At 34.4% G+C, this 19,061-nt stretch overlaps 1 protein-coding gene across 1 annotated transcript in view; it reads left to right on the plus strand.

The window, feature by feature from the left end:
- Positions 1 to 770: 770 nt before the first annotated feature.
- LOC123540158 (neuronal acetylcholine receptor subunit alpha-6-like) overlaps positions 771 to 19,061 on the plus strand; it is a 65,975-nt gene continuing 47,684 nt past the window's right edge. Inside the window, exon 1 of the mRNA XM_045324965.2 lies at positions 771 to 1,070. Within this exon, the coding sequence (XP_045180900.1) occupies positions 1,015 to 1,070 (56 nt within the window). The 5' untranslated portion in view covers positions 771 to 1,014. The remainder of the gene's footprint in view (positions 1,071 to 19,061) is intronic.

The following is a 19,061-nucleotide window of genomic DNA, read 5'->3' on the forward strand; positions in this document are numbered from 1 at the left end:
TATAAAATTGATGAATGCTTGCTCTTTAATACATTACACTTGATTGCAGTATGAACTGAAGGTAACTGAACATTTTATTTGCAAGGCACCATGCAGCTCCATTTCTGGAATAAAACATCAGAGATATACCACAATGAGAATCTTTTAAAGATGAAATCATACTCCATTGTTTCTCATGCTATTATCGTAATGAACATTGTAAAAGCTTGCAGTCACGAACCTATTAATATCTAAATCTTTTTATTCAAAATATGTTTTGCCTCATAACCGCATTTTGATAGATTTTCCATACCAGTTTATATTGTCTTCTATTTTATAACTGTACTTCTTTTACCAATTCTTTTACCATTTTTTTTTCAATTAAGATAAATATACTGACAACAACCAACTATTAAAGTTAGTTTGCGTCCGGCGCTTATGTTCGACTTTCAATGGTCATTTCCGTACCAAAGACAAATAGGCAGCACATTATTGACCCCGTGAGCATATATATAATAATTAACTGAAGATAATATACAATAAGACATTTAGAGCTCCAGAACAATAAATTAGCCATAAAGGAGAAACAGGTACGCTACTTACAGACTGACGTATAATAAATCTTTCATACAATTTCTCAGACTTTTTCCAAGCTAGGCGGTGCCCATCAAGTGTTAGTTTATCTTTTTACCTGTATGTTTTTGCTGCTATAATATCGTATGATTTTTTCTCGCACTTGCATGTGGCCCGACATATTACAAATGTGACTGAGCGTTGAGAATCGTTTTAACATCGCTCCCAGGTTAGCTACAGACTGTTCCTGCAAACTGACGCACCGCTCAAAACTAACTTGATACGTTCGCTGGGTGTATTAATTCTATTATATAACGATAATAGAGATGTCTTATGTACAAAGTTTTAAATCTGTACGCATAGGCAGCTGGTAAAATTAATTTTGAAACCAAATACATACTGGTGCTTCGCTATTGCTATACGAACAGTGTGATAAAAGAAAGGCTTAACAACTGTTGCAAAATGAGAACAGAGGGAATATTAATAGGTTTATATTTTTTATCCTGCATTGTTTTAAGGTAAGACAAATTTCGGTTGTTTTTTTTAAAAAAACTTTGAATCTCAGTTGCAAAATTAGATGACACGCCCAAAGTTACAAATATGCCAGTTTTTCTTTCGCTTGTTGACAATGTCTTGGAAGGACTTAAATGCAGATTCTGTGAATTTGATTGGTTTGGTGACTGCATGTATCAAAATATTATGACCAAAGATCATAAAAAAAAATAAAATTGACCTTAGGTAAATTCCTACTAAATATCTCTGTAATGCAATTTCCATTGTATAGAAAGTAGGGAGTGAGATTAAGAAATTTATGCATGTAGAATTAAAAGTACTTGATAAGATAATAATATAATATATATATGTTTTCACGTTGACTCTGAATTAATTTTTTACTTTTAATTATGATGTTATACTAATTATTTACCCATGTTCTATTGCTGTAGTTCACGTTAGACTTCTCGCAGCAGTTGAACTGTAAACTTTTTAAACGTTTTATTCTTCGGAATTTTTGTATCAATCTACATAAACTTTTTAAAAGTATATTTTCATTCTGTAAAAATAACTTATTCAAAATGATATCACCGAAAACAATGGGAAATTATTCATTATGGTTATTTTCATTTGATGTATAAATCGTCTTAAAAATAGTTCAGTTAAAAATGATTAACAAATAAATGATTAATAAACGTATCAACTATGAGTCATCATTTTTGAAATGATTACGATAAACGTTGTGTTTACATACTAGTACTTTAGTGCTTATTGTGCTTAATTAATAGATGTTGTAACATGTAGAGTTTTGATTGAAAATAACTTAAATCTTTATATATATATAAAGCAAGCGTCTTTTAAGATAAGCTGCTTTTAATTTTCTATTTCTACGTTAATCATTTTATCTGAAATCCAACTGCATATCACAGAGCTGGTCAACACCTGTCAATTTATTATTTTTGGAAGGGAACAGTTTCAGGCTATTACTCTATTACTTTAATCTTGGATTTTAGAGGTATCCGTGCCAGCTGTGCAGTGTTACTAGTTGTAAATTCAAACTTACTTAATTATAAAATTGCAGCATCGCTTGCAAAATAGCCTAGTGGTCCTTAACAATCTGACATAAAGTATACAGTCAGCTATTTTATCATGTCTGCAATGATTATGCTTGTTTAATTATATCATACAAGGCAGACAATATATTGACAGAAAATGTTATTTATTTCATAATAGAATATTCTGTTATGATTATTCCGTTATAAAGCACCAACAAACATAGTTTGTTATCGTTCCATCTGCCCTTTCCCTGTGCAAATATATTATTCAGTTATAGCATCCTATTTGTAACTGTATTCTTTGGTGTGTACATGGAAGCATATGCCACTTTGATAACAGACAAATACTGATGTTTTAGCATATACTACAACATTTATCCTGTTCAATACGGCATCACAAATAGTAAATGTTCGTACAAGGTACCTTCTTTTTTTCTTGTAGTGCCTGAGGCACAGTTTTGAGCCTTAGCCGAGATAACATACATAAATAGCAAATAAACAAGAAAATGTAAAAAGTGTTGAATAACGTCTCCACAAGATAGCATCAGTTAGGTTTTTGAACAGCATAACAGTCAATGTAGATAATATGATAGAACTCATACGTGTAATAAATGTCTAAAGGTATAGCTGTATTGGTAGTGGGAATATGCGTTGGAGGACAAGTGTAGTACATTCATACGCTAGATATAAGACAGTTGTATTCTCCTAGAAATACTCGAGAATATCATTGTTCTCCTAGCCTCGTACATTGAAAACTTTACTTTGATACGGTTAATCTTGTCGATATGAATTTTCTGCAAGATTAAAGATAATGGATTGATTGAACTCGCCATTTATTTATGCATGTAAAAATATTTTCGGCTCCAGGCCGACATTGACTTCATCTTCACTTCCTGTTTATATCTGGGGTGAAGGTCATTTAACAGCTGATTAAAACTGTACACTTTGATTGGTGGATGACAAATTCCACAGGTTTCCGAATGGAATGGATATGTACAGGTGCTCTGAGCTGTATAATCCGCTGCAAGGCTTCTGTGGAAATAGATTGTAAAACGTCATAAACTAGTGAAACTGCGGCAGAGTGCAACTCTGCCACTCTGATACGGAGTGATTTACAGTCAACTCGTCCCCTAGTCAACTCGTAACCCAGTCAACTCGTCCCTCCCCCCCCAAACACACACACCTTTTGGCCCCTCCTGTTTAGTCTTATTTTTGTCACAGTTTCCTGGATTATGATTAATATAATTATGATATAAGTATGTGTTCTGTCAAATATGTTCTACATACAAAATGAAAATTTTACTTTAAAACATTTTGTTTTGCCAGGAAGGTCTAATACGTATCAGTTGTTCCAGGTTTTGCTTTATAAATACCCGATCGTATGAAAAAGTGCAGAGTGCATGCACATTTCTTAGCTTAAAGTGTGCATTGACTAATGCGGCCGTGTATTTTTTTAAAGATACTTCTTTAAAAATGTATAGTACCTCTATCGCGTTTATTTTGTATGCATTTTTATCATGCAACCAGCAAATGACCGATAATACATGTATTTTTGTTATCACGTCAGTTACTTGTAAACGAAATTGACTTCGCTCATGTTACAGTCATTCAGTTAAGAAGTCAGACTTATATCAGCAAAAACTGTACTTCGGTTATTTTTTTCAAAAGTTGTACATCTCTAAACGACTGTCGCAGTAAAAATAGACCTCAATACGGAACAATACAGTGACTTTCTTTATAGTGTAAGTGACCTTGTCGCCATGTTGTTTATAGCTTCATTTATTGTACGAAATCAAACTTATTGCATTTGAATGGTTCGTTTATTGTAACTGGTGGATGTAAAGCATTCGCTATGGGAGGATTTTCTCTGAATTAACATTTTTGTGACGGAAAAGGAATAAATGTTGTTTGTGTTCAGACCGTGTTTTGTTCACAGGACTATTCAAATTTTGTATGATTATGTCCTTTTTCTTCTCAAATATAGGTAATCAGAGCCAAGAAAGATCGGTCAGAATATATCAGAAAAAATATTTTTAAACAAATTAGAAAAGATCATCTATTCGTTAGCTGGAGTAGAATAACTCAGCTGTGTTCTAGTTGTTAAGGTGTTTGCCTCTCAACGCTGGGGTCATTTTGTCGTTTGTACGAGCTCCACCGGGGCCGTGATCATACCATCTCATATGTTTTTTTCCAGGAAGCGGACTCTGACTAATTCACATAAGGTTCAATTCTTTCATCACAGTTGAGCCAAAAATAAATTAGTATGAACTAAATTGAATTCTGAATACTTTGTTTTTAGGTAAATCGACGCTTTTGGCTGTCGTTTATTTTAGTCTAAGCGTCTCTGTTTGGTGTGTTAACAAATTTTCGATTAGCACCAATAGTAAATATAAAATAGATTTCAGATAAATGACAAAATATCAGGCTAATATATTTTGAACTTACATTGGATCAGACTTGCCCGTGGTGTAAGCGAAAGAGCCACGCCCCAACCTCCAGCCATGTGTGTATCGCCATTAAAATACAGTGGCCTGTACTTTTCTTTAAAATGGCATCAAAGATTTTTCTATAATTTCTCGTAGAAAAATGTGCTTCCGTTTGAACGTCAATGAAAATATTTAATGACAAGTAAAACATTTAACTTAAAGGTAGTTCTGCATGTTTGGATGTTGTTGTTTTTTCTACAAGGTAGAATTCAATCAAACAATGAATTTTCAAAACTTCTGAATATACTAAAAAGTATTGGCAAATAAAGCTTGATTTCTTGCTACGCTGATTTTGAAAGCTATGGACCTCATGCAAGATAGTAGGTGCTAGGTGGCGTGAGAGGTGTTGCACATTTTATTACCTCTCATGAACAGACTCGATCAAACCGAGTCTGCTACTATTCTTTTTTGGCTCCATTCTATGCTTCCAAGGGATCTTTTTTACATACTTTATTTAAAACGAGGGTCTAAAGGGCAATCACAGTTTTGATAATATTTTTGCGAACAGAAAATTTCTACAATGTAGATTCCTACGACACCTTTCACAATTGTAAATCAACATATTTTCTGGCATAATCAAGTGAAAAGTGTAGGTACGTGTACTTAGTTTTGAGTATTTTCACTAAGTACCTTATTATCACAAACATAAAAATGTAAGATCTATTATGCTAAATATATATTTTATTACCTCATTACAGATGCTTTGATAGCAATTTTGTAATCAGCTTGTTTTGTCTATAATATTTGATTTTTGAGGGCATTAACGAACAAAGCACTGTTAAGTACCAGCATACGAAAAGGGAGTTAGTATGCATCTGTCGATGTTTTTTGTAGTTCATTTTCATTGCTATCAAAGATTTATGAAGTGGTTGTACTTTTACTCGTGCAAATAAAAGGTGATTTACTGAGGATAATATTCAATCAGGCATTTAGTGATCCAGCACTATAAATTTCCCATTAACGTGTAACAGGTACGCTACTAATAGACTGATATATAAATTATTTTATATCTCTCTCAGACTGTTGCCAAGATTGGCGATGCCCTATTAAAATTAGCGCCACTGGAGTCACGACCACGCTTTCTCATTTGACACCCTGTAGGTAGCTTTCATCACAATCGAGTTAAAACAGATAAGAATAAACGAAGATTACATGATATGCCACAGGTTATCCGGACTTTCTTGCGTTGGAAAGTCCATTTTGATTTATTTCTGTGTATTTCTGTCATCAGCTTTCAATAAAATAAATCCACTTATTTCATGTTCGCTGAAGAAATCATTTATTCGAAAAGCATTAACAAATGATTATGCAGCTATGTTGTGTAATTTTCGAACTATGAAACTGAAAATGTTTGTAAACATGGGACTGATCGGATTGCTTATTTTTCGCGTTGATTTTGAATTTGTTGTATCAGCTTTGATAATGATGAAATAGCTTAAAAACAAATGATAAGTATCCAACAGGGAAAGTGACTGTACAAAAACGCAGCATCCCCAAAGCGCAGCCCACAGCACGCAGACGTGCACAAGATTAACACACATTCACAAACATAGACAAACACACGCACATGCAAAGAAAACTCCCAAGGTAGAAACGAACAAGGAAATACAGTTGGGCACCGCCTTTGAACGATCAGTGGAAAAGCAACCCCGGTTTATCATTCACTCTTACCCTCGTCATGTTTAAATGTCACATGACAGTGTAAATGAATGGTATCCCCGCCGGATGAATCCCTAACACATGCTAGAAATCCCCATGAGGGTCCGACGAAACAACGGCCAGAAGACAGATATCAAAATAGAAAAAGTGGAAACTCCACAGGTCGCTCAAAAACGAAAATGTTGCAGGCTCGGTTTGACTGAGCCTGTTCATGGACGGTAGTGGAAATGCATGCTACCGTCCACGCCCTCTAGCCCCGGGTTGAGCAGAACTCAATATTTACACTTGCTAAAAGTACAAATAACAATTTAGAGACATCCGCAGATGTGTTCATACGGCGGTGCACATGGAACCTTCAATGCCAGTTGGAATTTAAGAACTGACAATCATAGAGTCCTCGTAATACTAATTTTGTTTGCACGTATGCTATTAATGCAGTGCGTTTAAAATGTTCTCAAAGCAGACGCACGATAGTTTTTATTGGTAAAAGCTTGGAAATGCTATTTTGAAACGTTTGATTGACATTTTACATTAACTTCCTCACAACATTAAGAGTTCGTGCTGTGAAAATCACTTAGGTAAACTTTTTTAACAATATTTGTTGTAAGCAATATTGTATTGTACTCTCGCCCAATAAAACTGCAAGCTATTGTGCCGTATTTTTAACACTACAGCTATTTGTGTGTAACATTATTGCTTGAAAAATGATAAACTTATGTTACAATTGCACACATAATTATGAACTACAATGATGCCTCTTATTTCAATTTGCGTTGTATATGACGTAAATCAGTTATCATAAATTCCATCTATAGTAAAATTATATGAAATTTATAAATGTTGATAAGTTACTAGTACATGTATATAAATGTTGCTTTTATAAATTCGACATTGTTTATGAACTCTAGAATTGAATATGCTTGTAACTGAACTGCACTAAGTGAAGAGGTGATCATATCGTTAGCATATCAAGGTCAAAGAAGTGAAGTTTAACTGTAACTGATAGCTTAAGTAACTTCTAAAATAGAAAAAGTGGAAACTCAAGATAGCGCTCAACACAACAAAAACGAAAATGAGGCAAGCTCGGTTTGACTGAGCCTGTTCATGGACGGTAGTGGAAATGCATGCTACCGTCCACGCCCTCTAGCCCCGGTTTGAGCAGAAATCTATTTGCGATTTATATGTTAATCCTTATATCTAAAATCCAATTGCTTACGTCTGTTTTTTGCTTTTGGAAGGAAATGTTTCCATGCTTGCATCTTGGATATCAAAGGTATCCATGTCATCAAACTGGGGTATTGATATGATACCTGCTATTAGAAGCATATTGATAGCTAAAATGTATCGTTAGCTATGTCGCCATGAGTACAGTGTTATATATTTATGCGTAGTAAAATAGATTGACAATGTTTAGAAATGAGTCTATTTATGGCTTCCAGCCCTTTTCCTTGCATTACGATTCCTTGCATTTGCTGCCTCCTCCTTTTACCATGAGTAAGTTATCATGCCCATCATAATTTTGTCCGCCGGCCGTCCTTAGGACGTGCCCGACTGTTTTTTTTTCTGTTTGTTTGTGTATCTGTGCGCGTTTGTCATAGGCGGTGCCCCAGTGTTGTTGTTTTTTTTCTTACTTGTCTGTTTATCTATCTGTGTATGTACATCCGACCCTTTTATCTACCCTTACCCCACCCCCACCATGTTTCTGTATTTTACATATATTTATAATATACTTATTGCTGGAGTTTTGAAGCAACCCGTCTACAAGATCTTTCCGTCACAGCTTCTTTTTGTTGTGAGCCTACTTTGCGATGCATGGCTCTATGGCTGTGTTCGGGGGTGCTCTGTGCCCTTACTTTTATCTTTTGTTGATACTAAAGTGTATTGTACTGGTCTTGAATGATTCAGTCGGTTGATTATTCTCGGCTGATGTTGTTTTGATTATCTCAGCAGGAATGCAGCAATAAACAGAATATATTATTGTTCTGCCTGCTGTATTTTTGACTTACTCAGTAATTTTATTGTATTTTAATGCATTGAAGAAGTAAGTGAGATGTTTATATATAAGGAGATGACTGCGTCTAAACAACTGGTTTTCGTTTAGATACCATATCAAATGTCCATCTTTAAATAAAATATTATATCAATTATGATAGGATCTGAGACGAAATCTGTTACAATACTAGTAAAAGATGATTAAAACAAAAATTGATAAGAACAACATGATTTATGCAAAAAGAAATCATAATTTTACAAATTTTAAAGTTAAATGAGACCAGTGTAATTTCTTTGAAGCGTTCTGTTAAAACGTGTTAAAAAGGTCAAACTCGTAACGAAATATATTGCTTGTTCTGAGCTTTGTTTTTTCAGTGTGGTCACTTTTCACTATTCAGTTATAGTGACAAATTACTATTTCTTGCTATTTTCCTTCCCGCTCTGTGGTCCGTCAGAGAAGTGAATAAATTGCATTTCATAATTTCTTGGCAATACTTTTCTGTTTCTTGTAGTCTGATGTAATAATGGGTGTATTTAGTATTTATTCACCTGAAATAATATTTATTTAAGGCGAGTGTAATACTGAGCAAAACAAGATTTTACAGAAATCTGGCAGTAGATGTACCATAAATTGAAGTTATTGTAAACAGTTTGGAAATGTGCTTAGTAGTATTATAAGTGCGGTCAAATGAGGCCATGTTCTTTGCTAATACAATCAGCATTCTGCCAAACATTAGCGGTCTTTAAATCAAACATTTTATGTTTATTGACTAGCCCTGTCTTGCAGGTGGTAACAGTGTTGATAGCGCACGTAGATCAATCTATAATGATAAATGGTTGCACATTTTCATTGCCCTGTTACCACAAAACACAATATACCTCCGATAAAACATTTTGGACAAGTACCGTATTTTGTTCCAGAGAATAGTAACTTTAATACTAAATGGGTTACTAAACAGAAAATACAGATGCTCGTTTCCACCAAAATACAAATAGTTGTATTATTTTAATATTTTTTTATTTGTGTCAACGCTGAATGAATACGTTATTATCTCCCCCTTGATGAATAGAATGATGTTTGGTTGCTATAGGCAACTCCTTTCTCGTATATGAAATATCGTAAACTCCTAACTAATAAAAATGAACACCGTTTGGGTACGTCGCAACTTGTAATATTCCAAATTTCAATCTGTGTGACAAAAACGAGAAAGTCGGGCATTTTCAGATCTTTACATCTTTAAAATTGATCTGTTAATGAAAATAACTATTGTAAGGAATATGCAACTATACTGTATTTTCCCATAACTATAAATTCAATATTCAATATTACAGATGCCCTACTTACAAATTATAATAATTCTTTTAAGAATCTCTCATACATTTTTCAGTCTGAGCGGTTCAATGTCAAAATGTAACTTTCCTGATACAGCATCGTACGATTTATCATTCCTGATACAGCATCGTACGATTTATATCATTCCTGGTACAGCATCGTACGATTGATCATTCCTGGTACAGCATCGTACGATTTATCTTTCCTGATACAGCATCGTACGATTTATCATACGATTGCACATGGACAGATCCATAACAATGTTTTGCTTCTAGATGAAAGGAATGAATATTCTTCTGCAAAATGAAGCACTGCTTTTGCAAACATCTGATTCGTTCATAAATTAATATTTCTTAATATAAACCAACTCGGGATGTTATGTCTATTCATTTCACATAAAACTTACTTACGTCTACATTTTGTTGTATTAATTGGGACAATCTGAAAAGCCGACAGTTTACGTCACATGTTTGATGAACAATTATTTTGAAACGGAATCAGATGGAATATTATTTTGTGTATATTTTCTGTTCTTTGTGGGGGGTGGGGGTGGGGGGGGGGTCAGTTTAAATGTGCATGTACAGTATTGCTAATTTAGATGGAATAGGTTTTTTACCAGGAACAGACATTATAGAGTTTGTTGTTTACTACTTGTTATTACTCATATCATATAGCTCTACTTGTTCAACTGTATAAACTAAAACGTGTATACTGTTTGTAGCGAGCTATTCTATTTCATGTTTTAATTTTACCATATGTTTTAATTTAAAAGCACGTTATCATTATTATAGAAATTATCTACACATACGTGTATTGATATCGTAAACTCAGTGTTGTCTTACATTAACCTTAGTTTTACATTCTTCCTGGTACTAAGAACCCTCCGTTTGAATAAATATTTTGAAATATAGACGATCATTTAATCCATTATGTCTAAATTTAGGTACCCATTAAGTTTCGGAAACTACTTAAATGAAATGAGTCCAATACATTTTGAACCTGCGGTGCTATACTTCTCAGAACAGGAATTGTATTAGGAACCAATCTCTAATTAGCATTACATTCTTTTAACATCTGTAGCGTACAAATCTTAATAACGACTGAGGGCCCTTTCAATCTTCCGCAAAATCAACATTTATTATACAAATAGCTGAAACCATCTGAGACCTGAGGCATATGCCGCCAGTTTTAGACGACATCATTCAGGGCATTCGGAACGATTCAAAATCTACATTAGCTTAGCTACGGACCCTAGTGGGCTTTGTGGTTTTCCTCGTGCAAATGATTTTTCATAAATAAAAAGCTGACATGGCTTTCAAAACCCCGGCAATTTTTCAAATCGAAAGAAAGGGGTAAAATTGACTCCTCATTAACAAAAATGAAAAAATAAAATCTGGAAGGTAGATCCCTCGGAAGCAACGAGAACATGGCAATTAGTGAAAATTGCAGACTCGGTTTGATCGAGTCTGTTCATGGGCAGTAATGGAAAAAGCAACACTGCCCACGCCCCCTAGCACCGGCTTAAGCAGTATTCAATCTTCAAATCTAAATGAGTTGAGATCAATGATCCCGAAGGACCAGAAAATATAACAACACTGAGATGAAGTCGGGGCGACGAACGTTAATCCTGACTGTAGACCAAAATTAATGCGACTTTCATTTCGAAGTTTAGCCTGTTCATTTTCATTACTTCTTGGAAAAGCTGAATGTCGTCGTACGTCGTGTTGTGTTTTCAAAATTAAACGTATACGTTGCTTGCAGATGGAAACTGGATTTACGTTTTTGTAAACATGCATTACTAAGCTATTAATATTTGATTATGACCAGCTGTGTTAGTGTTCTGCTGTAAGCAACATAATTAAATATCCGCGTGTTTTTCTTTACCAATTAATTGTAATTGGAATTGAAATTGCAATAAAATCAATTTACATTAAACTGAAAATTACATTATCGTAGATCAAATTCTAATGCGAAACAATGCAAATAACATCACATTAAAGAATGGTTTTGATATCAACCATAAGCTTCACATAAATTATATTATGATAAATCGTATAATAAAACAATTTCTAAGTTTTAGTCAGCAGACAGTTTTTGCAAGTATCAGTTACATGAAAACCAACAAAGAATGATCAGATGCTGAATTTAGTGGTTTCTTTATCTAAACAAGCCACTACGGGTGACTACCACCTTTTCAATAACACACTAAAGGGGGTACCGGAATGGCAATAGATGAATTTTTCCCGCTTCGCTAAATTTCCAGCATTTCATTATACGAAAACACAAGTCATGAATAGAGGAGAATTTATCAGGATGGGAGGAAAGTTATGGACGTAAGAATATGTATTTAAGAATTGTCGTAAACACATTTTAGGATGCTGCATTTGGTATATTGCTTGAAACACCATCTCTTAATAAACAGTACCGGAGTTGTGTCTTATTTTGACATTTCAGCTGGCTTACGATATTTGAACAAACAACTAATCATTTTGAAAGACAAGCGTCTTTAATTACTCATCCAGGTGAAAGTAAAAGCATTGTGTTTTGATTTATACAGAATTCAGTTACAAAAAAAGAAATACTTGAATATTTTATAATGCTCATAATAATCAAACAGATTGTGCATTTGTGTGGATGAATTATATTTTAGTCATAGCCTAAGTGTGTTCTGTTTACGTAACTTGAATATATGTAAAAATATGTCATGAATTCTAATTTAATTCAGGATTGTTGATTCAATAATATTCTGGTATAAATTATAATACATCTATGGCATAGTGTGATGAAACAACAGTTTTTGCCGAGCCCGCTTGTTGTGAGCTCGATATTGTTGTCACTTTTGGCGGGTCGGTGTATGTGCTTGTGTCCGTCCGTGCGTGCGTCCGTCCGATTTTGTCTGCCCATAGCTTTGACATGCATGGACTAATCTTATTTATATTTGGCACAAATGTTTACCTCAATGAGAAGGAGTGTCATGCGCAAACCCCATGTTCCTATCTCAAATGTCGAGGTCACAGTCGGAGGTCAAAGGTCAAATTGAAGTTTGTCCGGAGCATTATTTTTCATGCATGGTGGGATTTTGATGTACCTTGGCATGAATGTTCACCATTATGTGATAGAGTGTCATGCGCATGAACCAGGTCCCTAGGTCTAAGGTCAAGGTCACACTTAGAGGCCAACGGTGCTGGTTGTTTCGGCATTCTGCCCGTGGGCATGCAGAATGTATTTCTAGTTATATAATACTTATTCAAATAAGATGCAATTTATGTATGATAATAAAGGAGCAACTTTTTCGGTTAATTAAAGGTAACTGTCTTATATTTTTCATTAAGTATGGATTTCAATGTAAATAATAAGAACATAGGTTAAGAAATGTATAAAAGAGACCACGTGAGGTATTTCTCTAAATTTCTTGATAATTAGATTGTCGCATGTTAAAATTATGTAGATCACCCATGTTTTGTCATTGGTGCCATGAGCCTTTTAGACAAACACCAAGTTTGTTATTTATAGTAATCATACAACGAACATTATCTAAAGTGGGTCTCCATGGTCGAGTGGTTAAGGTCGCTGACTCCGAACTTACTTGTCTCTCACCGCCATGGGTATGAAACCCCGCTAAAGGTGAAGAACGTTTTCCCGAAATAAAGTAATCCAGCTTGCTGCTTGCGGAAGGTCGGTGGTTCTTCCCTTGCCTGAAATAATACTAAGAAGGGCCTCTGGGGTCTTATTCACTGAAAAGTCGCCATATGACCTCTGACCACCCCCGTTACAAATCCAAAGATATATTGCCAAAACAGTGCGGGAAAACATAGTGTAACGTTACTATGGTCAATGTTAGCATTTCAAGCATGATTTAAATAAGAATCAAATGCTATTTTCGTAACAGAATACATTTGGCCCTCTTGAAAATCCATGATTCTTGCCGCATTCAGCAGGACATTTATTTCCTAGGTTTTTATGTTAGTTGAACATGTTTCAAATCCAGTTAGAATATTGTTTTGAATAAATTTCAATTTAAACAAGTATTCTACCACAATGGAATTAATAGGCTACATTATTTTATGAAGATGATAAAAGAACACTTCATTTATTCGTTCTATTAATGAGCCTTACGAACGTATTTATGTATAGATCCCATTACTAAATTTATGCTTTATTGCCTCATTATCGAGTATTTAATAGGAATTTTGTATTAGCATTGCCTGTCTTTAATTACCCTACTAAGTCCTTAAGTACAAATAGACAAAAAGCACAGTTAAATCATATCTATGAAGAACGTAATAAAGAAATAAAAGAACAGACTCAGTTTAATTATATATCAATTTGTTTTGTTTTGTTTTGTTGGATTGAACGACGCACCGATACAATTATAGGTCTTATGGCGAATTTCCAGTTTTGATGGCGGAGGAAGACCCCAGTGCCTCTCCGTGCATTATTTCATCACGGGCGGGCACCTGGGTAGAACCACCGACCTTACGTAAGCCAGCTGGGTATTAAAGTGCATTCGTTAACCGGAATCTAAATTACAAATAGATCAAAAGAACTACAATATGACACTGGACCAGAAGGCGATTGTATTTTATCGTCGGTTACACGTTCGCAACATACAAATCTACAAAATAAGTATTTTATAAATCTCACACTGTGTCCAATATTGGGGAACGCCTTTAAATAATAGTGTATCCTTTTCCTTATGAACCATTTATTCTATCATCCACCGACAGGTGGTGAAAACAATTTACAGTTGTATTTAGCTTTAAGAATCATTTTAACTTAAAAAATCGTTTTAATATTAATCGCTTAGTTGAACAGAAAATGTTACCGACAGGCCGTTTCTGAAAATGACCTCACCGCTACATAAATTGAACCGTTCATTTGATGTTTCACTTTTCTTTATGTAGACATTGCCGGGAAATCTTATTTACAAAATTTAAAACTGAACACAGCTGCAGTTTGTTAAATTTATTGGTAAACAGTTTGCAAATATCGTACTAATTCGTTTTTCATGTCATTGCTTCAGGAATAAATGGCATCGCAAATATTGCAAAATGAAAACAGAGGGTATTAACTTATGTATATTTCTTATCCTGCAGTGTTTCATGGTAAAACAAAAATTAGTTTTCAATTTAAACTTTATTTCAGGCTTGGCAACTATATTTCAAAGCAGAGACTGCACTGGATTGAATTTGAAAAAAAAACAAACACAAACATATGTACTACTTTTGTATTTAATTGCATTCGAAACAACTGACATTAGCAGAAGCATGTTCCGTTCTTTCAAGGTTTGTGAAAGGAATGAGAGCGATTGAAAAGTTATGCAAAATGTAACAAAATTAAGGTAGTGATGGGGTGAGAATTATTTCTTGCTTGCTCGTATTGAGTGTTAGTCTGTGTTTCAGGGTAGTTCGGTTTTTAAACTTCTCGAAGTGTAATATACAAGCATTTTTACATCAGTGGTGGATCCCTAAAATGATACAACTTCAACGTTCTCCAAGCATGGGGTAGTCCAGCTGTGAAAATCACTTAAGAAAAGTAATGCAGCAGTAATATTATTTGGCAGCCTGTTTTAAACAAGCCTTTTTACTTGCTATAATTTCGTCAGTTAAAATGAGTCAGTCAGTTGGAAGCATTGATTTTAATGAAGTGCTAAGTAAAATGTTAGTTAATAGTTTTTAGCATCGAAATTAGTTAGATGCAAAAGTAGGTATTATTTGTAGAGCTATGAATAACCCTTTGGTACAAATCATATTAACCATCAAATGTCTCATAAATTACAGATAGTGTGCGAGTCTGTTCAGTTATAAATATACTTACTTTTTACCGTCAATCAAGCAAAAACAAAATATATTTTCAGTAGAATTACAAAGTATTTATTTTTGGATATTGTACTAGGATCTCCTTTTGCCCAAAGCATTGACAAACGTGTAGTAAACCGTAATCTGAAGAGATAATCAACATCAATAAACGCTTAACGCGATGTTTCTATTCAAAGACAGAATCGTGTCCTGTCAACTGAGCAAACAAATTATAGGATCAAATAAAAAATGACATGGTTTATTCGTCCTTTTAACACTTTTCTCATATCCATTCGAATAACATAATGGACGAGCCGGCAGATTCTTCGGATGGGTACTCGTCCAAATATACCGCCGTATCATGTAGAGCAATGTTTATTTGTCAGTGTAGTTTACGTTGTAGTGCGACTGTTGTTAAAGAACATGACATTCCCTTGTATATTCGTCCTTGTTCGACTTTTCCCTTCGGGTTCCCAGCCCCCCCCCCCCCCCCCCCCCCCCCCGCCCCCCGACCCCATTTCACCCTTTACCATTTCCCTCCCCTCCATCAATATTTAGCATGAATTAATATGTACTTGTTGGATGTTTGAAGCAACCCGTCTGAATATTTTTTCATTACAGCTTCTTTTTGTTGATGGCCTACTATGCAAATGCGTGGCTCTGGGGCTGTGTTTTTTGTGCTCTGTGCTTCCGAGAAATCTACCCTTACCTATTATCTTTTATATCTTAAAGTTCGCTAATCAGAATATAAACATCGTCGTACAATTACACGGAAATAGGTGGGAAACTACAATCTTGTTTTTGATAAAAACATGATACGTTTATACCAGTGATAAAAGCCTATCCAATACGATGATTGTGAAAATAGCAAATATACCAGAAAGATATAATAGTTTTGCCAAATTTCTAAAAACGATAACATCAATTACATTTTTGGAAACACCTTAGTTCTCAATGCAGATAATGTAACATAGTTCAATAATTTGACGTAATCAATTCTAAATATATATTTTATTTGATAACGGCGTTGGTGGATGCGTGAAATGTAACATAGTTACACTGCAAGAAAAGCTACAAGCTGGGGATCAAAGTCACGACCCCGCGATTCGTAGATCTGCGGTCTCCCTACTGAGCTAAGCGGGCGGGTACTACAGATGTAGCGTGAATGTTAACATGTTATCTCTGTTATCCTATCCGTTGAAAATAGAGCCTCGAAGCTGATACTTATGGTATTTTAGGGGCGGGGTACTCTAGCATCTGTGAATCCTTTCAATATATGTTTTATTAAATTTCGCTAAAGGCAGAGCTAGGGAGCTTAAGGGACTATGCTTATTGAATTGCCACTCGTGACTGGCACAATGGAACTGAGTCAGCTATATTTTTCTATGCTTTTAAACTATCTGCCTAGATTTTACTACACAAGCCAAATTGTTCAATTTCAACTAAAAACTAAAACTAACAAAGTACGTTTGAATACATGACTGTAAACTGTGAAATGATCATTCATATGAACAGTGAAACTGTTTTACTCTTCTAGTAAATGGTAAGAAAAATGAATTATTGACATAAGAACGTATAATGAAACATTTATTTACAGTTTGCAAATTAAGCTGTGGAGTATAGTACCTGTAATGATGCGATTATTTCACAAGCACGTGCAGAAACAAAAAATATGATCAGACATAATTCTGATAATTTCATTTGGAGTTTAATATAAAACGTTTTGTATGAGTATTTGGAGAGCGGACATTCAGGCTATGTCTTTGCATATAGGGCTATGTTTATGTTTCAACTTATATATCCGGAGTTCGTATTTCAAGTTTTATTAATGACAACGACAAGTACAATAGATGTAGCCAGACTCTAAACAAAAACAAATCTGAATGAAATAATTTACAAGTACAGTCAAAACTGTCCATAAAGACCACCCTTGGGAGAGCCAAAATGTGGTCTTTATTGGGAGATGGTCTTTATTCACAGGTAAAAATACACTGTAAATGTTACAATGGGAAACAGAAATGTGGTCTTTAGAGCCAGGTGGTCTCTGTTCAGAGGTGGTCTTTATCACAGGTTTGACTGTAATACTAAAGTGAAATGCATGAACAAAATAATTTACGGTTAAAGATCTTTTATAAAATTTTGTAAGAGTGGAAACTGCTCTGTGAAGATTCTACGCATAGCACAAAAATAATTCTTTAAAATATGTGTTAATTGTTATGGTGATTGTTAGTTGCATGAGGTTCGGAACTGCCTTTTCAATTGACTGTTGAAAATAAGCTATTAGTTGAAAATAAGCTATTAGCGAGACGTAAAAAGCCTCATAACATATCTTAAACAATTATACCCGCCGTTAAAAATAACAATTGTTAAGCAAATAGCTTCTGCAGCGGAAGAAAACAATAAACATTATTTCAGATAAATCAAAGCTTCCTAACTCGAGTCGAAAGATAATACTAACTTCAGTTATACCGATTTCATAGATTCATTTATCTTAGCACAAAACAAATACGCAACCATCAACGTGATCTCTGTAAACTAAATACACGTTTTTGTTGCTAAAATTCACTTTTATTAAGAAATATTTTAGGTCTTATTTTATTGATTTTTCATACTGAATATTTAGCTGTTAGTAATGAAGAATGTGTCTTTAAAATCTATGTGGGAAAATTTGCAGCCGTTTCAATTTATGACTTGCACGTATAGGGCACTTTAGTGTAGCTAATATACAAGCAATCCGTTATTTTTCCAGACATTTTGATCTAAATTTAAGTGAACCCATACGCTGCTTGCAAACAGTCATACAGAACAACAGCCTCGTGCACAAATTCATTGAACATGAAATGTTTTATAATTTTTTATACATCCTAAGATGAACTGCATAAAAATGATACTGCAACCAGGCAAAATATAAAGAAACCTCGTTTTAATTGAGTATGTCCTTGGGAGATTATGAAACGAGCAACACTTCTTAAGACCTATAGCGCTGACTTAAACGGAATACTCCGTAATAAATAAATATACACTGATTTGACTCCAAATCAATCTCTTTTTTCCCGTCCAAATGTAATTATTCTTATATTCATGTGAATTTACCACATAAGTAGACAAAGGCCAACAATAAAAGTTTCGAAATTTAGTCAGATATATTTTTAAATGTGTGATGTAGCTCTCTTTAGTACATGAAAATTGTTTAATGTTACCTCTGTGTGTTTTAGAAGATGGATGTGTTTCTTATCCTGCCTATTTTTCTTTCAATTTATTATCATTTGGAACATTGCTTTGTCAAAACACTTTGAGCAGAGATTTACTTGATGATATATATTGCATTAATGTGTTCCCATGATTGTCGTGATTTGAAAATCACTTAGTTACGTTGTTTCGGTTGGATTATCGATATTTTTATTCCTGCAACCCATACCTCAAAAGTCAAAATCACGAAACGTTGGTGATGAACGTCGAAACCACGATGATGAAAGTCGAAATCACGTTGGCGAAAAACACGGAACTACGATGGTGAAAGTTGAAATCACATAACCACGATAATCATTATGAAAACGCGATACCATTTCGCATTTTCACCATCGTGGTTCGTGTTTTCATCATCGTGGTTTCGACATTCACCATCGAACTTTCAATATTCCTTTGCAGCGCATGTTAAAGCTTATCTAAAATAAAAATGCTGTCTAATTTCTCC

The sequence above is a fragment of the Mercenaria mercenaria genome, chromosome 16 (genome assembly GCF_021730395.1).
Source record: "Mercenaria mercenaria strain notata chromosome 16, MADL_Memer_1, whole genome shotgun sequence".
Classification (NCBI taxonomy): Eukaryota; Metazoa; Mollusca; class Bivalvia; order Venerida; family Veneridae; genus Mercenaria; species Mercenaria mercenaria.